At 37.9% G+C, this 27,502-nt stretch overlaps 1 protein-coding gene across 12 annotated transcripts in view; it reads right to left on the reverse strand.

Moving 5' to 3' along the window:
- The window catches only part of PDE4D (phosphodiesterase 4D), a 1,416,267-nt gene that overhangs the window by 275,339 nt on the left and 1,113,426 nt on the right, over window positions 1–27,502 (reverse strand). Inside the window, exon 1 of one of the 12 annotated variants that reach the window (XM_045493969.1) lies at window positions 691–1,515. The exons of the other annotated variants lie outside the window; for them this stretch is intronic. Within the exon in view, the coding sequence (XP_045349925.1) occupies window positions 691–755 (65 nt within the window). The 5' untranslated portion in view covers window positions 756–1,515. Of the gene's footprint in view, window positions 1–690; window positions 1,516–27,502 lie in introns of those variants that run through there. 12 annotated transcript variants of the gene reach the window in all.

The following is a 27,502-nucleotide window of genomic DNA, read 5'->3' on the forward strand; positions in this document are numbered from 1 at the left end:
AGTGATGAATATCAAGCAAGTCATTTTTACTGCATCTCTACCTGTACATTTGCTTCTAGATTGAATTTATAATTTTTATAATCCTGAACTGGTACTTTTCATTAGAGTGAAAACACTAAAGTTATTAAAAAACATTACCAGGGAACATTATTAATAAAACAAACCATAGACGATGGAATGATAAGCAACTTGATTTACATGTAGCCACTCAGTTAAATTCAAGTTAGTCATATGATTAAAGATATATAACATTATTAATTTCTCTAACATATCTGTGCTAAAAGCCAAGGCATCTTCTAAAGACAATGGCGTACTGTCACCTACCAGCCTGCTTGTAGCAGGCAAGAAAGATGAGAAAACAAGACCAAACCAGACAGTGAAAAAGGACAAGCTTTCACCTAAGCTCCCAACAAGTTTCCTTCCTTCCCTAAAAATCATCAGGAGATGAATCGCTGTAGTCCACATGGAGTTAAAAAAAAAACAAAAAAACAGCAACAACTGTGGGCACCCCTGTTTTTACAGCAGAAAAAAAATGGGCATAAATTAGACAATAAAAGTGTTACCAATACCATGCTTTCTTACAAAGCCTTAACATCACACCTAACTTCTGAACTTCCTCAGCAATTACTAAAGACTCAAGTATTACGTCAATCTTAAAAGGGGAGAAGCATGAGAGAAAAAGCACATTACCAAGCTGCCTCTGTAGTCCTTAAGGAACTTGTAGACCGGGATCTTGGCTTCATAATAATGCTCATTTTTAGGAAAACAAAAAAACAAAAAAACAAAAAGAAAGAAGGAAAAAAAAGCAAAAGGAAAAAGGGAAAAATGTCTTCAAGTATTCTGATCAATACATTTCAGCTGTCTTTCTACAAAGATGATTTTAAATATATTCCATTTCCAAGGGAGGCTGCTTGAAGAAATCCAAATTCCCCGGAATCCAGCTGAGGCCCCCAGTCCAGCACATAAGGAAGCTTCTAAGACACAGGAGCTCTTTCCTCTTTCATGCTGAATTTACTCCAGCACCAGGCTGTTTGGAAGTGAACAGTTTCTTTTATGTTTTGCATTGCCAACGGAGGAACTGAATTTTGAATCTATTCTTCCATCTGGTCACAAGGGAAACCAACACAGTGAAAGAGCCACTTGTCTTTGTCTTTTCTGCAAATCTCTCATAACAGGTTTAAAGATTTCCAACACTCGCAAAGTACTCAGGTAGAGTGAAAGGGAAAGAAACCGACTGCGAGGTACTGTAACACAAGAGAGCTGTCAGGGAAGTTCCATTTCAGGGCGACCACAGGCAAACACTCTTCTGGGGCAGCCAAGAAGCCAGCCAGAGAAAGGAGCCCTCCGCACTTCAGTTGGGCCCAGTGCTTTACCTGTGAATGTAATTTCCGCTGTATCCCCTGCTTAGAATCTGACTCCAAGCCTTTGTGAATGAGAACTATCATTCAATCTCTCCAGGCAGAAACTATTCCTCAAGGGCTGTATGACGTCTGTAGGAAGGCAGTTCAAAACATCGCAGGGAAGTGAGAGAGGAAAAAAAAAAAAGCACCCAGCCCTGCCGCGTCAATTGCTTAAACTTACAAAGCTAAGGGGCAGACAGACGAGCGCCAGGGACCAGAACTGTAAACCTACCAAGCCGACAGACCTCTCAAAACTTATAAAACAATTTCCTTCTCTGGGAAATGAGGTGTCTGTGTTATTCAGGGTAAGATTCCCTGACCACCTTTATAAGGAACACACCCCTTTGCAAATGAGTTGTTTGTCTCTCTCCCCTTCAAAAAAAAAAAAAAAAAGTGATTTTCTCAAAGTCTCACACTGAAACTAAACACTCTCATCAGAACCAAAGTGGAGAGAAATTGAGGGCTTAGCAGTTGTTATTTTCAGCCTTTTTCATGAAATGTCACGCTTTGGGTTTGGTTGTAGAGATGCAAACTGACTCTTGAAAATTAAACAGAGGGCAGCAGGAATCATTGCACCAGGTCTTGCTGGAATGCTTGAACTGAAGAATCAAATATATTACTGCTGGACAAGTGACTACATGTACGAAGGCTGTTCCCTTGCACAATGTTTTCTAAACCTTATTTCTTTTTGAAAATCATATGCAAATTTTACTGATCTCTGTACACTGAAGGCTCTGTATTTGTTAAGTCTTCACCACTCTCCAGTGAGGAATGAAGCTCCTATCATACTATCTTAACATCCTATTATTGTGAAGACCAATCCCTGCCCCACCTCCTACAACTGCAATACAAACTGTTCTATTGTAGCAGACATAATCTAGAATGGTTTCAATCACTCCTAAGAGAAGGACCCTTTGATCACCCTGGCTATCCTTCTGGACATTTGCACAGAGAATATGTATTCGTCTGGATATACCAACTTCAGTGACTTTGCATGTGAATTATCGACTGAAAATTATTTAAGCATCTGATTCTTCAAATTACATTAGTTAGTACGTTGGTTCTTTAGGCTGACGTGAACTTGGTATTTATTTAGCATTTGCAGGCAGGATGTTGGAGTGCAATTGTGACCCACCCAAAGGATTTGGAAAATTAATGCAGTAAGGCATCCCTCCAGGGGCTCTGGCTGCTTACTGCAACAAAAGCTTCAACTCCTCCCCTGGTCACACTTTAAGGTGCAGTTGTGATTTTGTCTCCTCTCAGGGACCCTCAGGCTTCCTAAGGAAAATGCTAATAAACAACTTTCAATATAGTTACCTCCTTAAGCTTTTCAGTTGTCCTATGACTGCTCAGGAACAGTGACACATTCTTAGCTCTGTCCCACGTTTAGTGTATTGCTGGTACTTTAAGGCAGATTAGCCAATCACATATTTTTAGAAGTTCAAAAGAAGGTTTGTGAGACTACTCACTTTGGGAGGGGGGAAGGGGTTTATGGGAGGAGGTCTGTCTTTTATCTCCTCAGAATTTTAATGTGGGAAAAGGAAGAAAGAACAGAGTACAAGTAAGCCACTACTATTATTTATCTGAAGCACTGTTCCCTTCCAAGTAAGGTCTATGAAAAATCCTGCGGTTGCCATTTCAACAAGAAAATGACAATGATAACAGAATGTAATGTCTGAATGCTGTGTGTTAAACTTTGCTGAAATAATCCAGCCCTGTATTTTACCATCCCCCAGAAGGCTCTCTGTCCCAGCGAGATTACTTAGCTCACTGTCCCTCCCATTGCTGTTACATACACGTAAGAGGTTAGTGCTGTCCTATAAACTTTTCCTTCCTTCCTTGCTCAATGTTCTGTGTATTCTAAGAATCTATCTCTGAAGATTCTAATGCACTTATTGGGTATCTCCTAAACACTGTATAACCATCCTATAATGTCTAATACATCATTCTTGTCCCCAAGGAAAACAAGTGTTAAGTGGAGTATCTGACAATGTATGCAACTAATCAGAATACTCAATGCTTCTTGGATGGGTACATGAAGGTTGCCATTACAGAGAAAGAAAGATGCACAGTATCATCAGGCCACTGAGATTTAAAATTTTAATTGAACTTCTACCCATAATATTTAAGGTAGTGACAGATTAAACAACTAACAGTATTCATTCAATATTACAGTGTTTCCTCCGTTCTAAGGCAGTTTTTCACATGTACATTTCTGAAATAATGATTTACAATCTGAGTGTTGTGACTCTTTTCCTCTGAAAAGCTTCTCTGAATGGAGCAGATATGACATTGCCCTCCAAATTCCTGTCAGCAAACAAATATATAATAGTGTATGGGCTGACAAAGATGTCTGAATCTAAGAGGACTGGACATTAGGACCATGCAGCTCTTGTCTAAAGAGCTTTGGAGAGTATGTATTTGGTCCAGAGGCTGCTAATATTTCTAACACTCAACTGTTGTATCAAAGTATATAATATTATATAGACTTCTCTTTGACTATTGTCACCACAACATTTCAATGTATCTCAGGTGTATAAGTTCATTTGGGTCATTTATCTTTATGTATTTTGTTGAATGAAACCAGTACATAATACAATGTTTACTGAACTTCAATCATTTGGAAGTCCACAAGTTTTGCAATATTGGCACACAATCCATATCATTACTTACTTGATATTTTTCTTCATTGACTCAATTTTTTAACTTAAATAGCATAAATTTAAAAGATAATTTTATATTTATTCAATAAATGTGTTTGATATGTTGGTTATCCCTACCCCCACCCCACCACCAATGCAAGTATTAAGAGGAAAAAAAAAAAGAGAGGGCAGCCGACTGGCTCAGTAGGTTAAGCATCCGACTCCTGGTTTTGGCTTGAGTCATGATCTCACGGTTTGTGGGTTTGAGCCCCGCACTATTAATGTGGGGCCTTTTGGGGGTTCTCTCTTCCTCCCTCTGCTCCTCCCCTGCTTGTATGCTGTCTCTCTCTCAAAATAAATACAAAAAACCTTAACAACAACAACAAAAAAGAGAGTCCAAATACCACCTAAAATTTCTCCCATCTACTGCATACTAGTAGATTAGGTGTACCCTAAAATGCGATTACCCTTCTCACCATTTATCTGTTTGTTTGTTTATTGACAGAGAGAGAGCGTGCACACGTGAGCAGGATGGGGCAGAGAGAGAAGGAGAGAGAGAATCTTTTTCTTTTTTAATGTTTATTCATTTTTGAGAGAGAGAGACAGAGACAGAGAATGAGAGGGAGAGAGGGAGACACAGAATCCAAAGCAGGCAGGAGAATCTCTGTCTCACAGAACACCGGGCTCAATCTTGTGACCCTGAGCTCATGACTTGAGCCGAAATCAAAAGTAGGTTGCTTAACCAACAGAGCCAACCAAAAGTGCCTCCCTGCCACCCTGCAGCCTTCTCTTATCATTTAATGGCGAGCATGTCTTATAAGCCTAATGACCTTTACCAAGCACCAAGAATTAAACATGAAGCAGTAACTGAAATCCATTAAATGATGTGTTAAAGAATGATTCCAACATACAATGCAAATTTTCTCAGATATAATTACTTTGAAGTACTCTGTCCATTTTGAAATCTGTACTCTGAGTCAACTCTTATTTCCAGATTACAGTAGATACTCTGCACTTTCCAGTCTGTCATGAGCAAATTTTTGAAAATGATGTTACGAACTAACAAAATATTCAAGTCTGTCAAATGTGCTTAAATTCAGCACTACAAATATGTCAAATAACATTTTGGGAAAAATAACCACGGAGGTGCAGTTTTTAAAAAGTTTCCTGATATTCTATATTGGATCCTAACATAAATAAGAGCAAGTCACTTTGAGTTCTTGTATCATTTCCTTATTATTGAGAAATAATGTGGTATTTTCCTTATCTGGAGGGGAATTTCAGGCAGATTCAAGCAGTTTCTCACCTGACTACATTCAGTAAGTATACAGTTGGATTCAAGGACTTTCCTAAATGGGTGAATCTCCTTGGAGCTAAATCCCTTCATTCCTGAGGAAAATCCCAGAGTATTCCATTTTGAAGGCTTCAGATCTTCAGATTTTCTACCTCTTTTGTAAAAAACTGGGTTAGAATACTAACCATCATGATTTTTATGTCTCACATATTTTAATTTTGCTTTTACTGCCTGCGCTTTTGGTGTCATATCCAAAAAAATCCTCAACAAGATCAATGTTAAGGAGTTTCTCCCCTATTTTCTTCTAGTTTTTTTTTTTTAATAGTTTCGAGTCTCATATTTAAGTCTTTAATCCATTTCAGGTTAATTTTTGTGAGTGATATATGATAGGGATCCACTTTCATTCTTTTTCACGTGGCTATCCACTTCCCAACAACATTTACTGATGAGGTCACCCCTTCCCCATTATATTTTCTTGGCTTCCCTGTCAGAAATTAATTGACCATATATGCACAGCTTTACTTCTGGACTTTTTATTCTGTTTCATTGATCTGTAAGTCTGTCTTCATGTCAGTACCATACTGTTTTGGTTACTATAGCTCTGTAATATAGCTTGAAATCAGGAAGTATAAAGCCTGCAGCTTTGTCCTTTCTCAAGAGTGTTTTGGCTATTTATGGTCTTTCATGGTTCCATAGAAATTTTAAAATTCTTTTTTCTGTTTTGTGAAAAAAGCCATTGGAATTTTGACAGGAATTGCGTTGAATCTTTACATCAAACTAAAAGTTTCTTCACAAAGGCAACCATAAAAAAAATTATTTTTTGTTCTGTTCCCAATTCCAATATGTGTCTGTGTTTTGAGGGGAGAGTGGGCTTTTCCACACCAAAAAAATAATAATAATTCTTTGGCATCAGTAGAGTCCAGAATTCAAATCAATTCTAACTATCTAACTAAGGCATCAGATTGGAGAGGTTAAAGGCTCAGTTCCACAAAAATGCACTCCCTCCCCTTCAGAGGCCAGTCACAAGCTTGGGTTGTTACATGTGCTTCTGACCTACCAGCTGTAGATTGGTGGTTCCCACAACCCCCTCCTTAGAATCAGTTGTCACCTGCACTGCTGACAGAGGGGCTATAAATCTCTGATCCCCTCCTTGAATCTGATTAATTTTCTATTTGCTAGAACAGCTCCCAGGACTTAGAAAACTTATTAACTCACTAAGTGGTCAATGTATTATAAAAGGATATAATTCAGGGACAGCCGATGGAAGAGATGCACAGGGCAAAGTATGGGAAAGGGTGCACAGAGCTTTTTGGTTCTCTTCCCTCAAGCCACTCTACCCCATCTCCACATGTTCACCAACCTAGAAGATCTCTGAACCCCCTCCTTTTGGATTTTTATGGAGACTTCATTATATAGGCATGATTGATTTACTCACTGATCATTGAACACTGATTGAATCTTCAGCCCCTCTCCCCTTCCCACTTCTGGGAAAGGGTAGGGGGGACTGAAAGTGCCAACGTTCTTACCATAGTTGGTTCTCCTGGCAACCAGTGCCCATCCTTAGGTTACTTAGGGGTGTTCCCAAAAGTCACCTCATTAGCATAACATGTAACACTTTTATCATTTTTGTCACAGGAAATGCAAGGGTTTTAGGAATCAAGAACCAGGAACTAGTGGATTAAGATCAAGTATGTGTGAGAAATATATTTTGTTCATTTGAATAACTAAATATATATTTCTCACAAATCACAATGTCCCAAATATGAAAAGGCAACCTAAGGAATAGGAGAAGACTGAAAAGGGGTTAATATCCAAAATATATAAGGAACTCATACAACTGAATATTAAAAAAAAATCCAAATAATACAATTAAATAATAGGCAAAGGACCTGGGTAGACATTTTTCCAAAGAGATGTACAAATGGCCAACAGGTACATGGAAAAGTGTTCAACATCATGAATCTTCAAGGAAATGCAAATAAAAACCACAATGAGATATCACCTCACATGTATTAGGACAGCTTGTATATAAAAAAAAAAAAAACAAAACAAAACACTAGAGATAAGTGTGGAGAAAAGGGAACCCTTGTATACTGTTGGTGGGAATGTAAATTGGTTGGAAAATAATACAGAGGTTCCTCAAAAAATTAAAAACAGAGCTACCATATGTCCATCAATCCCACTACTGATTCTATATCTAAAAATAATATAAAAAAAATCAAATCAAATCAAATCAAATCAGTATCTCAAAGAAATATCTGCACTCCCATGCCCATTGCAGTATTATTCACAGTAGTCAAGATTTAGAAAGAACCTCAGGGTCAGTGGATGGATGAGTGGATGGAGATGATGTGACACACATACACATATATAATGGAACATTATCCAGCCATGAGAAAGAAGGAAATTCTGTCATTTGTGACAACACATACGTGGAATCTGAAACAAAAGAAGAAAAATTCAACTCCTAGAAATGGAGAATCAAATGGTGGTACTAGAAAATGGGGGGTGTGGGAAATGGAGAGATGCTGGTCAAAGTATACAAGCCTTCAGTGTTCTACAGATCTAATGTACAGTATGGTGACTATAGTTAATACTGTACTGGATATTTGCTGGATATTTGCAGTTTGCTAAGACAGTAGATCTTAAGCATTTTTACCTCCCCACCCCCAGTGTTTAGTCATGTGAAGTGATGGATGTGTTAATTACCCTGATTGTGATAATCATCTCATAATGTATAAATGTATCAAATCATCACACTGTACACTTCAATTTAAACATATACAATTCTAGAGGCCCTGGGTGGCTCAGTTGGTTAAGTTTCCCAACTCTTGATTTCAGCTCAGGTCATGATCTCATGGTCATGAGATTGAGCCCCGTGTTGGGCTCAGCATGTAATGTAGAGCCTGCTTGGGATTCTCTCTCTCTCCCTCTCTCTCTGCCCCTTCCCTGACCATTCTCTCTCTTTCCCCCTCTCTCTCTGTCTCAAAATAAATAAGCTTTAAAAAATTAAATATATACAATTTAATTGTGAATTACACTTCAGTACAAAAAGTGGGGAAAGGAGAAAGATTGACATTATTTTATTTGATACAATATCGAGAAACTAGAAGAGAACAGCTAATTAAACTCTAACAGTAGAATAAAATTAAAAAAAAAAAAAACATGAGAGTATGAAACAATGACACAGAAAAAAAATACATAAAAAGGAAAAATCATCAGGGCCAAAGCTGATTCCTTATAAAGAATAATAAATTGACATACACCTGGCAATTCTGATCAAACTAAATTGAGAAAACACAAATTATCAGTATCAATTCCTATAGACATAAAAAATAATGAAAAAATATTATGAATGAGTTTATGTCAATAAATTTGAAAATGTAAGCAACATGGGCAAATACCTTAAAGATTGGCAAAAGACATGGAAAAACTAAATCATTCTGCACTAATTAAAAACTGAATCTGTATTTAAAAATTAATTAAGAACAATACATCTGTCACACACAAAAATAATAATCACTATTTTTTATTAATCACCTGCTGAGTATATTATATACACTATTTTATTATTTATTTATAACAATAACCCTGCAAGTTAGGTGTGATAACACTAATTTTATGAATAAAGAAAACTAGTGATTTGTCAAAGTCACATCACTGGTGGCAGAAAAAGTATTTGTATCCAGATGTGTCTGGGGTGTGTGTGTGTGTGTGTGTGTGTGTGTGTGTGCGCGCGCGCATGTGATGGGAGAAGAGTGGAGGGAGATTAAAAATTGCCGCTGTGTTACTTGGAATTGGTTTTTAAGCCACCTGTCTTCTTTAGCTGAACAGTGGAAATTAATGAAAATCCATTAAAAATTATGTGTATGTTACAGGTATAACAACGGACATATTTAATAGCCAGCAAATTTTAGTTTTAAAGATATCCAGGATTAAACAATATAGTTCACTGTCCTTGTTTCTAATTTTTAGGTTTATAAAGACTATGAAGAGGGTATATATAACAATATCACAAGTCTGTTAGCCATAAAGTGTGTTATGGTTTTTAGCTAATCTCATAACGTGGGTAATGGTGGTGAGCTGTTACCTACACAACAGATGGCATTTTGATGCCTCATTAGGTAATACAGGTTAACAAATGATCATTTTAAAAGGTAACAATATGTGAGACCTCTGATAATGTATGGATTTCAACATTTGTCAACAAATGACATTTTCTACTAAAAAGAACAGAAAACAACTTTTTAAAACTAGAATCTGGGGAACCTGGGTGGCTCAGTCAGGCGTCTGACTTCGGCTCAGGTCATGATCTCTCAGTTCGTGATTTTAAGCCCCACGTCAGGCTCTGTGCTGACGGCTCAGAGCCTGGAGCCTGCTTCAGATTCTGTGTCTTCCTCTCTCTCTGCCCCTGCCCCACTCGCACTCTGTCTCTCTCTCTCAAAAATAAAGATTAAAAAAAAAAAACTAAAATAAAACTAGAATCCGCTTTTATGCCTGGGATCAATAATGTTGACATGAGATGCATTTTGTAACTGACTTTCAAAACTTTGCACTAATTCAAAATATGAGATAAAAAAACATTGTAGGGATCAAATAAATGACCTAACCCCAAATTTCTTAAGTGATGTTGTATTTCTTTTGTATTCTAACCCTTCTCTTCTCCCCCTGTCACTCTTCATGGAGGTCTCGCTAATCAGTTTGCAGATGTTCATTCAATCCTACTGTGTGCACAGTTATCCTTCTCCCCCCCGCCCCGCCCCCTGCCAATTATTCCAAAATATCTGCCTTCTATTGGGAGGGATGTGAGGTATACTGACTATACTGAGAAAGAGAGAAGGCTCACAGGTAAGTATATGTTATACACACTTTTGCCAACTTCCTATTTTCAGAGCCCACTTACCTTCCAAAGTCCTTTCTGGGGTTCTGGGGGCATCTCAGCTTACTTCTCTTCAGTATTGTACCCCTATTGGGTTAACTCATTGGCCATTTCTCCATCCACTTCTATCTTTACTTATGGCTGGAAGTTACAGACAGCAACTAGTTTCCTCAAATATGGGATTTACCTTTTTGTTCCTCGTACTACTAATTTGGGTGATGTTTTTTGGGGAAATATTGGAGTAGGAAGGTCTTTTACCCACCATTTTAAAGCTAAATCTTTACATTTTACTTTATTTTTTCTTAATTATTTGTTTTTGAGAGAATGAGAGAGAGAGCAGGGGAGGGGCAGGGAGAAAGGGGAACAGAAGATCTAAAGTGGGCTCCATGCTTACAGCAGAGAGCTCAGCACGGGGCTCGAACCCATGAACCTTGAGATCGTGACCTGAGGTGAAGTTGAATGCTTAACTGAGTGAGAGACCCAGGTGCCCCAAAACATTTTACTTTGAAATAAAGGAATTGTCTGTGTCTATCAAAGCCCATGTATTAAAAATTCTTTTTATCAAATAACTCTATTTTGGTTCTCTGTAAGTATAAGTCAAAACTATATTTCATTGTAGTAAAATATACATAAAATTTACCATCTTAATCCTCTTTAGTGTACAATTCAATGGCATTAAGTACAATCACTTTTGTTGCACAACCATCACCACCACCTATCTCCAGAACTTACTCATTTTCCCAAACTAACACTCTGTACTCATTAAACAATAATTCTCTATTCCCCACTGCGTCCAGCCCCTGACATACACCAATGTACTTTCTGTCTCTATGAATTTGACTACTCTAGATACTTCATGGAAGTGGAATCAGGAAGATCACTTTTTTTTTTATTAAAAAAAATTTTAATCTTTAATCACTTTTGAGAGAGAGACAGAGCGCGAGCAGGGGAGGAGCAGAGAAAGACGGAGACACAGAACCTGAAGCAGACTCCAGGCCCTGAACTGGCAGCACAGAGCCCAACACGGGGCTTGAACTCATGAACCATGAGATCATGACCTGAGCCAAAGTCGGATGCTCAACCGACTGAGCCACCCAGGTGCCCCAGAAAGATGACATTTTAATGGTAGATTTAAAATCTGATAGTCTTGTTCTAGTCATCTAATTCTTTTTTTTCAATTTATTTATTTCAAGAGAGAGAGAGCACACGAGTGAGGAGCAGGGAGAGAGGAGAGAGAGAATCCCAAGTAGCCTCCACATGGGCTTAGCACAGAGCCCGACATGGGGCTTGAGCTCAGGAGCATGAGATCATCACCTGAGCTGAAATCAAGAGTAGAATGCTTAAATGACTGAGCCACCCAGGTGTCCCTAGCTGTCTCATTCTTAAAGAGAAAAATAAGGCATTAGAAAGAAAAGATTTAAGACAACAATTCTCACTTAAAGAAATCAATGTACTTGCTTTATTCACCACTGACTTTCTATGAAAGTATTGCTTGTTATTATATAGACACAGACAAAGCCAAGAGCAAAAATATCTGCCTTGACCAACATCTGTTGTATTTTTTAAAATAATCTCTTTATCTGTTATTTTGTTTCAGTACATACAAACATTATCAGAGCATATCCAGACTAGTCACATCATTAACTTCAGTTCTGATTTCAAATTTATAATAACCTCAATGTTTAATTGATCAAGTGTTTCCTAACTTTACCTATCCTAAGATATAAAGTAATATTCTAAAATTAAATTACGTTAATAAAAATCATTTTTAAAAGATTTTTTGAAAGAGATAAAACAACTAGAAAAAAATCACAATGCTAGGTGAAGCCCTCTTTGTAATATTGGAAAGTGAATGGAAATGTTCAGTAAAGTAGGATTTGGAAAGTAGTCTGTCAGAAATGTATGCACACAGAATGTGCTCTAATGCTAATGTAGTGCCTGATGCAACAGACAATGCAGACAAAAGATTTATTAGAAAGCAAACTTTTGTTGGGCCCATTTAATTTACATTCATGTAATAACATTTTCCCTTGGCCATGTTAAAAGTAACGGTAAAATAATCCAAGCAATTTCTCCTTGACCACACATTACAAATAAAGATCTGCTCTTTGAGATAATGCCTATTAATTAGGGAGGGCATACAGGATCAGGTTAAAAAGTGGCCTTTGGCATCAGGCTGCCTGCATGCAAATCCAAGTTCCACTAATGACTAGTTGTTTGACCTTGAACAAGTTACTTAGCCTCTCCAAGCCCTAGTTTCTTCCACTATAAAATGGAGACAAAATAGGGCTTTGTGAGGACCAACTGAAACATGGAAAACCTTGGCAAAGTGTTTAGCATATATTAAGGGCTCAATAAATAATACCTACTATTAAAGATAAACTTTAAAAGAGAATTCAGTGAAAATGGGGGAAAGCAGAAGTATATGTTACTATAATACTTTTATTCAAAATAATTAGTTTGTGTTTTTATCTTAGTTTTGACCCCAACCCACTGACTCCCTTTACATAATGGATTGTAAATTGTTCCCCCCCCAACTTTGGTCTCAGGCATTGAGGGTTTAGTCTCTGCAGTGTCTCTGAGTTATCTTTCCAAGACATAAGCCTCGAAATGTTAAATTCCCTGCTTAAAAACCTCCAGTAGCTTCCCGTTCCTTATAGAATCGATGACAGCCTTCTCTGTGTGTTAAATTACAACTTCTACTATTTGGATGCAATTTATCATTCAGCCTTGCCCTCAATAACTAATTTTTCATAAACTACAGTGACAGCCACTAACAGAGCATGCCTTGCCCCAGATCTGCCTGTGCTGTTTCCCTTGCCTGACAAGTGTTTTACTTTCTCCCTTCTCTTCAAGCAAATGCCTTACATGTCCTTCAATTTCTAACACAAGCAGCAGTAAAGGCCACCTAAGTCCAAGACAAATGTAGAAGTTCCATCTCCTTGGCTTCATTCAATCTATGAACATCTTGGGTTAATTGTGACGATAACGATGATTCACTTGGGTGTGATGTATTTACATTGTATGGCAGCATACACTGGAAATTATAGGGACATCGGAGTTCCTTAGTCACTGTTCAGCCACTCATTTTGACTGTGTTACCTTCAAAAACAAATTAACCTCAGTAAGTTTCTATACCTTCTTCTGTAAAATGGGACAGCACATGCACATTAGGATTAATGAGAGAACACTGGCATCTCTATCACTTTCAGACCTTTGCACATGCTTCTCTGGTAGCATCGTCCTTTTTCCCATTTCCTCTCTCTTTTCTTTTTTGGGGGGTGGGTCAGGAATTAACTCAGGAGTCAACTCCTCTAGTCCTATGCTTTTCAGTTTGAATTATGTGCCTCACATCAAGCAAATCTTTAGATTCTGGCACTAATTCCAACCAAGGGGCTTCCCATCTGTGTGTTCCCAGTGTCTGGCCCTGAAGAGACACTCGGACCTCCATGACACGTGATTGGTTGAAAACAGGGAATGGGGTTTATTCCCCTTTGCCTTCACAGTACCTAGCGCAAGATCTGGCTCACAGGATGTTTGCTTGATGACAGAATAAATCTTTGGTCAACAGTGGCAGATAAGACTTCTACAGATTTTTCTTCCTGTGCCCTTTTGTGGCATTTGCCTCATGGTTGGAATTTCAAAACTTAAGTCTTGCCTGCTTTCTTTTCCGTAAACCTCTATCTCTGAAAGCTACTGTTGACACCTTCTTTGCCAAAACAGAGTTCCCACATCCTTACAATAAAAATTTTCTCCCAAGTCCAAAGGCACAGGGTACAAAATACACTGGGAAAAGTTTTAGGCGAGCACTGAGCTGCTGGAGCATCACTGTTGAGGAGGGCAAGGTTCTTTCCTAAGTATTTAGGAAAAACCATCTTAATATGGAGAAACTACTAGGTAATGTACTATTCAACTGAGAAAGAGAATATTTGAATTCTCCTAGGGACCTTTGGAAGCTTGGTTCAAAGGAATGACTTTTCCAGGAAGAGTTTCCCCACATCTGGCAGGAAAATGGGAGAGTGCTTGTGGCATCCTATAAAATCTGCCTAACTCAGACTACCTGTCAGCCTACAAAAGAGATGGCTGTGCTCCTGGAGGGGAAGGCAACATTCTGGTGAAGTGCTCTGAAAACCTGTTTGGAGTCAGTAAGTGTTTTACATGTACTAGCACATTCACTTTTATGATAAACACATGAAGACTTTACCCATTTATCAGATGAGGGAACTGAAGTACAGAGAGAGTACTTGTTCACCTAGTTGACTGGAAGAACCAGACCAGAGAGAACTCAGGTCTTCGGGCTCCAGGGGAAGGAATCTAACAATGACAGCAGAACCGCTGTTCGCGTAGTGCTCACCATGTGACAGGCAGAGGGTCTATACACACGTCGTTTCTTTTAACGTTTAAAATAAACTCATGAGATAGCTGCTATCATTTCCTTCATCAAACAGTTGAGGAAACTGAGGTTTAGAGGAAGTTAAGTAACATGCTCAGAGCTTTGAGTTGGGACTTGGATTTGTCTTTTATAAGAGCCAAACATCATTTGGGGAAAACTAGTACCTCAAAAACTGCACAGCATCTCAAAAGCAGAATTATTTTTAAACTTATTTAAGCAATTTTTAGGCAAATATGATAGAGTGGATAAGCTTATCACCCCCGATCAAAGGGTGTTTTGTTTTTGGTGGGCACGACACTAAAATCATTAGAAATGAATCATTATTTTCACTCTAGGAACTAAAATGTATAAATATTTCATGTATTTAGATACAAGACTGCAGGTGTTTATATGTATGTGGTATTCAACAGTAACTTTTGAAAAAACAATGCATTTGTTTTTACTATGTTGACACTTTTTATTTTTCAAAATTAAAACTAATTTTTCCTTCTCAAGAAAAATTCCCATATGTATATTATATTTAGAGTTAAAATATTGTTTTTAGGTCAGATAGCTCCTGTCTAAGGCATAGGAAAGCAACTTAGATACTATTTAACCTGACCTTGTGTATCAATTTGTGATCTTCTAGAGAGAAAGACAGCCTGTTCATTCCAGGCATTCAGTGAACTATAAAAAAATACTCGCAAACAACACAGTACTGTGATTTTCAGAGGAACCACTCTAGTGTATTCCCTGTGTTCTCAAAGAGAGTGCTGTGTCTAGTATTTTTTTTCAAAATAGTCGGGTCTTAAGGATGACAATCGGCTTTATGGAAAACTAAAAGCAAATGAGTGAGAAGAGACAATGCCAAAATACTTCGTACATGCAGGGCAGATTGTTATTCCATATGGGTAGAGAATATGAAAAAGTTCCCCTGCTCAATTCCATGAAATTTAAGCCTTCATTCAGCTGACAATTCTTTGGTGAGTAAGATTCCCCCAAGACCTAAGTTATTCCCTGGCTGACTCATAGACTTCTCTACTGACAGTTAATCTTTTTCATAAGAGTCACTTTACAGGAACTCTAAATTATAATTAATTTAAAATGCAGCCATTTGTAATATCAATAAAATAAAAAAATCTATTTTAAAAATAACAGCTGTACAAATGGGTAGTAGCTTAGGCAGGGCTATTGTAACACTTTTGTGGGTTCCATCAAACATCATATCCAACAAATAAAAATGCACCCACTTCTCACGTTTTACAGTATTTTTGCTATAAAAATCTAGAAAGAATAATTATAATAATTATGCTTTTAGAATTGCTTGCTTAAAAAATAATAAAAAATTAAAAGTATTTGCTTAATATTAAATTCATTTAATTAATGACTGGCCCTAACTTCCCTGCAATCATCCAGCATGTTCGGGAATACCTGTAAGATGACAAAAATTCAGTCCACAAGTTGTTTGCAGATGTAATAAAGTTTTTTTGAATAATAATGAATTTAATAAAGTTTTATGAATAACTTGTTTCACAATTATTGAAGGTGACACTTCATACTTTGAGTATTTAATTAAAGTCTAATCTTAATTTTGTCATTTTCTTTTTGTATTTTGGAGTCAATTGCTTCAATTTTTCAATTCTCAAATATTTTTTTTTCTAATGTTTATTTATTTTTGACACAGAGAGAGAGACAGAGCATGAGCAGGCAAGGGGCAGAGAGAGAGGGAGACAGAATCCGAAGCAGGCTCCAGGCTCTGAGCTGTCAGCACAGATCTCCATGTGGTGCCTGAACCCATGAACTGTGAGATCATGACCTGAGCTGAAGTCGGATGCTCAACCGACTGAGCTACCCAGGCACCCCTCAAATATTTTCTTAAGCCCATAAAAAGCTCATACGCTCTAAACACTGAGAACCATAGTTTGTCCCATGGGCAACAAAGCCCCTGGAAATGGGATCTGTGAGGAAAGGGAATTCTTGTAAGAGGTGATTCAGACAGGACCCCTGGGTGGCTCAGTCAGTTAAGCCTCCGATGTCTGCGCAGGTCATGATCTCACTTCGAGCCCCACGGTAGGCTCTGTGCTGACAGCTTGGAGCCTGGAGCCTGCTTTGGATTCTGCCCCTCCCCTGCTTGTGCTCTTTCTCTCTCTGTGTGTCTCTTTCTAAAAAATAAACATTAAAAATTTAAAATAGAAAAAAAAAGAAATGATCCATGCAAGGTGGCATATTTAATATTTCCAGATAGTGTACTATTTCCTGCTAAGGAGGCAAATGAAGAAAGGCATCAAACATTCCCCAGAGGGATTTACTCATGATTTAGCACATCCAAGATCCCATAGACGATAAAAAAGCAGAAGACATGGTTGCTACCATTGAGGACCTAACAGTTTAGTTGGGCAGAAAAGTATCATTCTTGTTAAGGTTTTCTCTATAATAATCGAACACGTGAGATTGTAAGATAATAAATTCAGTGTTTGGGTACCTGAATGACCAGACTAAAACAATAATATTGTTGCTCGGTTGTAGCAAAATAATGTGTTAAATTGTCCTTTAAAATAATGGTTAGTGACTTGTGAACTCAGATAGTTGCTGGGGCCCAGCAGTGTCCCCACAGCAGAGGAGGAAGTATTAAAATCCTTATGAGGGATGATTTTATTTTCATTCAGTCCCTGGAAAATAGTTTTGAACTGGGATTAGGTTTCTACTCAATTAGACAAAAGAGAAACAGATTTTAGCCCAGAGTGAAACAGGTATATCTAAGTGTAAACCTTTGACTCCCATTCTGCTTGATTGCTCACTGGGGATGGTCAATATTTTTTTCTCTGAAACAGACTTTGTTCTCTAAGGATAACTAGGATGTAGTGTTTTGAAACAGCACGAGATATTCAACAGAGGCCTCAAGTACAAAATTCTTTTTCTCCATTGTTGTTGTCATTATCTAAATAGGTTCTATAATGGAAATAGTATGGCTACAGTAATGCTGAGGAATTCTCTCCCTTTTGTAACTGGGTCACTGTGTGTGCAGATTTGGCCACCAGGTCAAATTTTAATGTTTGAGCGACTCTCCTGACTCAATGGGAGTCACACACCACTGGGCACAGTTGGCTGTAGGGTCACCGTGTGTGCTGCTGGAGGATGGTGACTCACCATTTTATACTAAGCTCCGCAACAGTATGGAAAAGTTACCACCACTCCACTCACCTATCTCAGGGAAATAAAACTGTAAGCAACTTGCCTCCAACTGCTCAGAGATGATTTCTGACATTTGCCTTCAATTATTTCTTGAACATGACTGGAAGCGAAAGAAAGAGCTGCAGAGGATTTCAATTCACCTGGACGGACTGCCTAGCAGTATTAAGATTATGTAAAACCAGGGGCGCCTGGGTGGCGCAGTCGGTTAAGCGTCCGACTTCAGCCAGGTCACGATCTCGGGGTCCGTGAGTTCGAGCCCCGCGTCGGGCTCTGGGCTGATGGCTCAGAGCCTGGAGCCTGTTTCCGGTTCTGTGTCTCCCTCTCTCTCTGCCCCTCCCCCGTTCATGCTCTGTCTCTCTCTGTCCCAAAAATAAATAAACGTTGAAAAAAAAATTAAAAAAAAAAAAAAAGATTATGTAAAACCAATTGTAGAAATGTAATGGTCTCCTTTGATTCCTAGCATGAGGAGAGACCTAAGTAGAAGCTGGTTTTGAGGGGCAGCTAGTCTCACTGAGAATCATTTAAAGGAAGAAAGAGGAAACCACTTTGTGTGAGGGGTCATTTCGACAGAGCTACTGCATGTCTGTGCATGTCTGTGCAAAGCGAACCAATGCACAGCTCCAGAGGCTATCGTTTACACAAGCTACAATGTGAACTGTCCCCTTGGAATCACACAAGATGGTGATCCTACCTTTGTGTCTCAAATAATGAGAAAGGGCAATGATATTTCCCATCTTTAAATAAATCCCAAAAGCCTAAGGTGGGGCACTGAGGCTAATGCTCTGAGCCATACAGAGAAAGCAGCATCAACTGAAAAGTGGCTAGGAACACCTCAGACTAGAGTGGCACAGTGTAAATCCCAACTTGGCCCCTTATCCCAGTCACATTACTTAACTTTTCTATGCCTGAGTCTTTTCAGTTGTAAAATGGGTATAATCAGGGCAGTTGGGAGAATTTTATTAGATGTTACAAGTAAAATACTTACAAGAGTACTCAGCACACAGTCAAGGACTTAAGACATGTTAAACCTGTACCATTAAAGAAGAAAGGGTCTCCTTTTTGTTCCATTATTAGGATTCTGGAATGGACAAAAAATTATCACTGCCGTATTATCATGATTCTCATGTTTCAAGTGTGTTTATTGTTCCAGAGGAAAGATTTTCTGTGTGTCTTTTAGGGATTAAAACTGGGAACAGTTTAACAGGATGCTTTTGGAGAAAATGAAAAACAGCATTTTGTGATTGTCATTAAGAATTTTTAAAAGTTTGTTGTAGGAATTATGTCTGCTGGATACTTCCAAATGTAGCTATCCCTGAAGGCTAATAGAAATCCAGAAATATTCAGATGTTGACAGAAAATAACAAGCATTCCAAAAAATAAATATGAGTAGAAACTACAAAAATAATACTATCTTCTCTGTTTTTCTTTTTTTTTTTTTTCTTTCAGAAGGCACTGAAAGCAAGACAAAAAGATCACTGAACAATTTGGAGAGTTTTAGATGTTAGGGTAATCCCCCAGGAATGAGAGCCCCAATATGACCAACTTTTCTCATTTGTAAAGAAAGGTTTGAAATTATAGGAGAGACATTCCCATTTTAAATATTTGTGCTAACTCAAAATGTAAAAAATTCTGTCTGGCCAATAGTGTGAGGTCAAACAAAATAAATGTGGGGTATGGGTGGTGGTGGTGTTACCAGGTTTTCTTTGAAACACTATTTAGGACCCACCAATACTGTTTTATTAATATATAAGAAACTTCTTTATGTGAAATAGCTAATGCAACAATGGGCTATCAGGTATTTATATTAAATAGTAGATATAACAACAACAACTTAACGCAGTGGAATTTCCAATGGTAAACATTGCAGGCCTTTAATGAGGAAATGTTTGAATTGGAGAATTAATTGTGATGAAATGTCAAATGACTATTCTATCCATGCATAAAACCAGGCAATCCTAGTGACTTCATTAAAAAAAAATCTGTATTGTTACTCTTTAGCTAATCATTAGTCCATATCTGAGTGAGTAGTTGAATAAGTATTTGGTTACATAAACCAGCGAAGGGGAAAGAAAACTAGCATTTATTCAACACTACTATGTACTTGATTCTTTATTTTATCTTCTTATATTCAAAATGACCTTCTAAAATAGTTATGATTATTCTGTATTTTGTAGCTATAAGTTGATGTCTCGGGAGGCCAAACTCCTTTGAACCAAACTCTCCTTTTATACAATGGATGTTGATGTGGCCACATATTAATTCAGAAACTGGTTCAGAAGAAATCAGTGAAGTGTATGTGTGTGACTGTGTGTGTTCATACAGGTGCACATGCACACACACACACACACACACACACCGCATTTAAGAAAAGGTTAAACTTACTAGGTTAGACAGGGTCACTGCCATATGCTAATTCAAAGGGAAGAATTTTGTGCTAATAAATGGAAGCTTTTACTTAATTTGAGTCATCATGTGTCATTGTTAGGCACTGTATACAGAGAATTCGTTAACTAGAACCTCATACTTCCTTATAACCATCACAAAGATCAGCACTGGGCTGAGCGTGAAATTAAACATAAGTAGGTGACTCAAACTTCCAGATCTTTCTAAAGGAAAGATGGGAGGTCTGATATGTTGGCATGGGAGGGATCAACAGAGATTAGGAGAGGGTTAAGGGACCACAGAATATGTTTTGATTTCAAAGAAAGTAAAGCATAGAGGTGAAAGTGAAACTAAGTCCTAAACCTCTATGACAGTTTAAGAGGTAACAGCTTAGAACAAAACATTCCTATCAACACTGTGACAATGGTTAAGGCTTCCACAAGTATAAAATATGTCATTCCTTGCAATAGCAGCTATAGTTATGTTAGCAACTTAATTAAACTTCACATAAATCCCAAATGATCCAATACTACCAATTAAGAAGAATATTTATAAAGATGGATCAGTAGATATTTATGGGTCACTATGGTAAATACAAATGAATAAAAGAAGGAGTATTGCTTCTGGGAGTTTATAATAAAAAGAGGGATGGATGGAGTAAGAGACATACTCCCAGGGAAACACAACATTAATGTGTTTTATTTACTTCACAGGTCTATCATTATCTGAAATGTTTTTGTTCTTTGTAGATCTCACCTAATAGGACAGAAGTTCTATGACCACAGGAATTGCCTGTGTTATATACTCCTATGTCTCCAATGACGAGAATAGTGCCTGACACATAGGAAACACTCAATAAATACTGGGGAAGCAGATGAATGAATGTATGACACAGATCATGAATGTTATGATAAGAAAGTAGAGAAGGAAAATTCCTTGTGAAGTGGACAGTCAGAGAAGAATTCAAGGAGAGGGGATCCTTTTAGAAATGAGGCTCAAAATTAAGCTGGTGGAAAGAAGAAAGCAATTCCATGTGAAGAATGGTAGAGACAAAAAGCAAAGGCAAGGCTTAAGAGGCACCTGCAGCAATGTAAAACTGATATTCCATCAGTAAATCTTGATGAAGAGATTGGGGTTATACAGAGGATTTTTTTTTCTTTAAGTAGTCTCCATGCCCAGCCTGGAACCCGACACGGTTTGAACTTACTACCCTGAGATCATGATCTGAGCTGAGATCAAGAGTCAGATGCTCAACTGACTGAGCCACCTAGGAGCCCCTATGAAAAGAACTTTCTTAAGAAAAACTGGATGGGCTCCTTAGGGTTGGTGAGAGGGACAATTTATGAGAGAAGAGGTGTTGGAGGTTTGGGTGAAGACTATCCAGCAAAAATGTGATAGAGGGCAGTCAGGCTCTGAGGAGTGAAAGGCACTTTTAAAGTTCCCTCTAACCTTGGCATTCCAGTCCTCTGTTTTTGCTTTAGTGCTGAAATGATTTAGGGGAAGTTGTGTTTGGTTGTTTGTTTGTTTTTGTTGTTTTTTGAGAAATTCTTAAAATCCCTGAATTAGTCATAAATAGAACATTGCATTTTTCTTCCTAAATCAAGAGAAAGCTGGATTAATCACAGGATTATTTTATCTTATATTGGGTGAAATCACATTTCAGCTGGTGGGGAAACAATTGTTTTACCATTTGTCTCTAAAAGCAGTAACTGAGAGTGACCTTTAAGAAACATTTTTCACAGATTTCAGAAGATGATTAATCATTTTGTTTTGGGAAGGTTTATGATACGATAAAGTATTTTTAAAGCCCATTATAATTAAACAGATTGCAGAAAAATATCTTTAAATCTCACCCTATGTTCGAAGCTTTTATTTCAAATGGCGGTCTACAGAGAACTTCAAATAAACCTATAGCTGTACATATGCTTTTTGTGATACATTAAATGAATTTTCCTTCTATTTATTAAGATCATCTTTGATGTTATATATTCAAATGCCAAAATACCAATACAAAAATGATAATAGTTCTTTTAAAAATTTTCAAACACACAGAACAAAGAGAGGCCTTGATTCAAAATACCCGTACACATATTCAGGTAAAATTGACTCGGTGTCTATGACTCTCAAAGCCATTTACTCCAAAAACGTGCAACTCCCTGCCAGAAGGTGATTTTTTTTTTAATATCCATGAGTCTCTGCCTAAAGGCTATTTTCTGGCCATAGTTTAATGCTTAGCCCATAGATAAATAAACCAGAAGCAGTGGGTTGTTAATGATCCCCAGAAAACAGCTGATAGACGGGGCAGCTGGCGGAGAAGTCCCTCCAGCAACCTTGCCTCTTGGAGGAGATAGCCCTGAGGAGTTCTGCACACACTGCCTTGCAGAGGCCAGCAGTGGGTCTGGGCTTCACTTTTCAACTGCAGTAACTGGCCTGATGATGCAGAATTTGTGACCTTCCGTTCTGTGCCTCACTTCCCCACACTCCTTTACTTCTTTTCCACGAGCTTTCTAAATACACTGCTTGCACTCCTTGTCTTGGGGTTTACTTCTGGGGTAACTTAGACCAGAACATGCCTCTTCCACTATTTTGTGACAGGAAAGAGTCTGAATTGAGACTTGGAAACTGTAAAGTAATATTGTTGTATGTGTTTGTTCCTTGGCAAACACTGAAATGCTACCATTTTGTTTTATTATGTCAGTTTTCTCAAGTCCCTTCTTTCTTCTCCACATCCCTGCTCTTCCTTGTTCTTTGGTCTTTTCAATCTCTGGCACACACATATGAACTAGGGTACCCTGGGGAAGGTTAATGAGAAACAGTTAAATTAAAAAAAAATTACAGCTTCACAATGCTTACAACATGAACCAAAAATACACTTTACTATTTTTGCGTGTCAGGGGGTCATGTGGATAGATCATATATTGGCACATGAATGTGTTATTTCTAGCAGAAATGGAAATGTTAATTTATGTGCCTGGGCTTAAATCAGTGTTATTCTGAAACCAGTATATTTTCTGAAGGTGTGAAACTAATACCCACAAATGGAAACATGCACGTACACACAGACACACACATCTCCATACCCATGGATACATGCTTGACATACGTTTCTTAATAAAACGAACACACTAAAGATACTGTCAATCAATCAACAGCAGATCTTAAATTCAGTGTTATTGCCTAAAAACATGTCCCTTTTCTAATAAGATCTGACTGTCTTAAATTTAAAAAATTAAAAAAAAAACACCAAAACTGGAGTTACCATAGATTTATATAGGCTGGTCATTAGTGAACACGATTTAAAAGCCAGATATATCAGAATGGCTTCTGAATGTCCTAGAAAGTATTTTAACTTGGGGAGAGGAAAAGGACAGATTTTCTTCAGATGTCCAGGGCCTTTTTGACTCTTTTTCTCCCTAAATATTTAGGAAAGAAACACCTCACTCTGAAAGGTTAAGGTGTGGGGAGGGGAGCATATAGACACTTTGGTGTGATTTGGGTCTCCATTTTGCTGAATAGAAATACAAAGGAGATTTGAGGTGGTTTGAATGTAAAGCGAGAGAGAAATAAGAAAAGAAATGAGAGGACAAATAAGGGTAAGAAGTTTCCAAACTTTTCAGAATAGCTTAAATATTTGATCAAAAGGTAAATAGAGATAATGGCTCAACCCCCCACGTTGTAAATGCTTGTAGCTTCAGAGCTATGGGGCTTTGCAATCACAAAGGCATTATCAGGGATCTGTATTTGGATTTGGAATCAGTATAACCCTAAGGTTCATGAAATAATGAAAATTATTTTCTTTCATGTTTACGATATAGTTTTAATTTAGTCCTTTAAAAAATACTACCTGAGCTCCATCTTTGAATACGGAATGTTTTTTTGTTTTTTTGTTTTTGTTTTTGTTTGTTTGTTTTTTTTTTATGTTATACAGATAGCTTAAATAGTTGACAATAGGGTAAGAGCTGCCTGAAATTGGTCCTGGCAGTGATTTTGTGGCACTCAAAGCATAGGCAACAAAAGCAAGAAATACAAGTAGGACTATATCAAACTAAAAAGCTTCTGCACAGCAAAAGAAACTACCAACAAAATGAAAAGACAACATACAGCATGGGAGAAAACATTTGCAAACCACGTATCTGAAATGGGTGAATATCCAAAATATACAAGGAACTCACACAATTCAATAGAAGACACCCTAAATAATCTGGTTAAAAATGAGGCAAAGAATCTGAATGGACATTTTTGCAAAGAAGAACATACAAATGGCCAACAGGTACATGAAAGGGTGTTCAACACCCTTCCCTTTGCAGGGAAATGCAAATCAAAACCACAATGAGCTATCATCTCACACCTGTTAAGAATGGCTTATCAAAAAGCCAAGAGATAAGTGTTGACAAGGGTGTGGAGAAAAGAGAACATTTGTGCACTATTGGTGGGAATATAAATTGGTGCAGCCATGTGGAAAACAGTATGGAGGTTCCTCAAAAAATAGAACAACCATATGATTCAGCAATCCCACTATAGTACAGGGAATATATCCAAAGGAAATGAAATCACTATTATTTTATTTTATTTTATTTTATTTTATTTTATTTTAATTTAATTTAATTTTATTTTATTTTATTTTTAGAGAGAGACAGAGCACATGTAAGAGGGGCAGATGGAGAGAGTGAGAGAAAGAGAGAGCACATCTTAAGCAGGACCCATGCTCAGCATGGAGCTTTGAACACTGGGCTCAATCCCGTGACCCAAAATTAAGAGTTGGAAATTCAACTGGCTGAGCCACCCAGGGGCCCCTGAAATCACTATCTTGAAGAGCTATCTGCACTCCAACGTCCATCACAGCATTACTCATAATAGCCAAGAAATGGAAATAATCTATTTCCATTAACAGATGAATGGATTAAAAAAATGTACATAGCACAATGTAATATTATTTAGTCATGTGAAAGAAAGAAATCCTGACACCAGAGACAATATTGATGAACCTGGAAGATATTATGGAAAGTGAAATAAGCCAGACAGAAATAGAGAAATAATGTAGACTCTCACTATGGAATATAAAAAAGTAAATGTGGAATATAAAAAAGTAAAACTTTTTTACTTGGAATATGGAATGGAATATAAAAAAGTAAAACTCATAGAAGCAGAGAATAGAACAGTAGTTACTAAGGACTAGGGGGTGGGGAAAATGGAGAGATGTCGGTCAAAGGGTATGAACTTTCAGTTACAGGATGAATGAGTTCTGGATATCTAATGTACGGCACGGTGACTACCATTCAAAATGTTCTGTATACATGAAATTTGCTGAGAGAGTAGATCTTAAGTGATCTCACCACACTCATCAAAATAAAAAAAGGGGGGAGTACTGTGAGGTGATGGATGGGCTCATTAACTTCACTGTGGTAATCATTTTAGTATGTATATACATATGAAGCTAATTCATTACACAGCTTAAATACACACAATTTTTGTCTATGAATTATACCTCTGTAAAGCTGGAAAAAATAGATTGTGTTCTAGAGCAAGTGAAGGGAAGTCTATCTTGGGTTAGAAATGGGGAAGAAGGGAATGCAAATAGGAATAAGTATTTCAGCAGGTTGAAAACATCATGAAGCTCAGAGTAAATTTCCATCTTGCTGCTGCTGTGTATATAACTATGCTCAGGTAGAGAGAGGAGTAGGGAAATCATGTGATCTACATGGAAGAGGGAAAGGTTATATCCAGTTAAATTTTCACAACTATTAACTTATCCACAGACACAGCTTTGCATAAAGAACTCTAGAATGTGGATAGTATCACTTTCAGCTGTGGATGGAGAAGCCTTCTTCACCAAACTTAATTGATGGGGGCTGTGAAAGCTGGCACAGTGGGCTGTGGAGAAGAGACGCCAGCATGACCACTGGGCACCTGTCTTTCTTGGCTCTCTGAAAATGTCTGTGACCTTAATACATGGGCAGTGATAGAGAAATGAGAAAGCACGTCCTGAGACACTTAAGTCCAAACCTGATGCCAAGTTCAAGTGCTGTCTCACTGGAGTATTTCCAAGTCTATTTAGGGACTGAGACTATGGTGACTCAAGAAACTCTGGTCATGGCCTCAGTGCCACAGGACCGGCAGGTACCATATCTTCAGTTGTGAAGCCATGCTGATAATTTGAGATCTAGCAGCTGGGGATATTCCCTCTTCACATACCAGCTGCCTCTAGCAGATCAGTACATGTCTCAGCCAAAGAAGATGTTTCTGGCACTGGTCTAAACATTGAGAGCTCTCAATGGCTTTGTGGGCAGCAAGTGGTAAGAAGGGAGACCCCCAGCCAAGGAAGGTTTTGAGAAGGCCCCATTGTGGCACTTCAGAAGCAGCTGCATTCATATGACTCCTCAGAGGAAGCAAACAGAGCCCGTGTACATGTGTTATCTGCCTTCTTCAGTCAGTGGGAGGGAGGCCAGTTAATGATTTTTTCAATTCTTTATCAAAATCACTTAACACACTGCTACACTTAGATAGTAGCACCCAGGCAGAGGACCACTAGGCTTCCTCAACAGTCTTTTCATCAATGAGATATATTTTAGGCCCATCCTACTCTACATCACTGCAATATAACATGACACCCCAAATTATAGGCAGGACTGTTTGTCGAACAAAGGGCCACAGACTCTTCAGGCGACAGAGTCAACTTAAGTCTGACTTAATCTGTTTATTATAGTTATCAATAACTTAAGACCGGCTCACGCACAGGCAGTGAATTAGCAAGAAGACACTATGTGAGGATGCAGGGATATTGGTGAGAGAAGGGCAGGGGATGTGTTGCTCACAGGAAATGAAAAGCTCTAAAGCCCAAGGCATTTCCTTTCATTTTTTCCATGTAGTTCCCTTGAGGTTATGCAGCTGAATGTTCTCAGAGTTAAGAGCAAACTGGCTTGGCATAAATGATGCATTCTACCTTCTGATATTTCCGGGCCTTCTGTTATGACGATTGATTCAGTAGTTATTCCTCAAATCAAGGCACATGTGTGTCTAAGGTACCCAATCTTAGTGTCTTGGAAGGCAGAAAGATTAAAGAACATACGGAATTTTGGATGTCACTGATCTTACTTCTTCCTTTAAAGACAGTTCTCTGGTTTCTGTAAAATACGCCTGGAATAATACAGTTTTGACAAATGAGAAAGGGATGAATTTCTAAATCAACCACATAATAAACATTTCAGGATAAGTCAGTTTCTTCTGGTGTGTAATATACTAAAGACATTTCAATAGATGTCACAGGGTTACTAACAAATCTGGTGCATTGTTTCAAATTGGTCTTTTCTGTCACATTGGAGGAAATTAAGACTAAAAACAATA

The sequence above is a fragment of the Leopardus geoffroyi genome, chromosome A1 (genome assembly GCF_018350155.1).
Source record: "Leopardus geoffroyi isolate Oge1 chromosome A1, O.geoffroyi_Oge1_pat1.0, whole genome shotgun sequence".
Lineage (NCBI taxonomy): Eukaryota > Metazoa > Chordata > Mammalia > Carnivora > Felidae > Leopardus > Leopardus geoffroyi.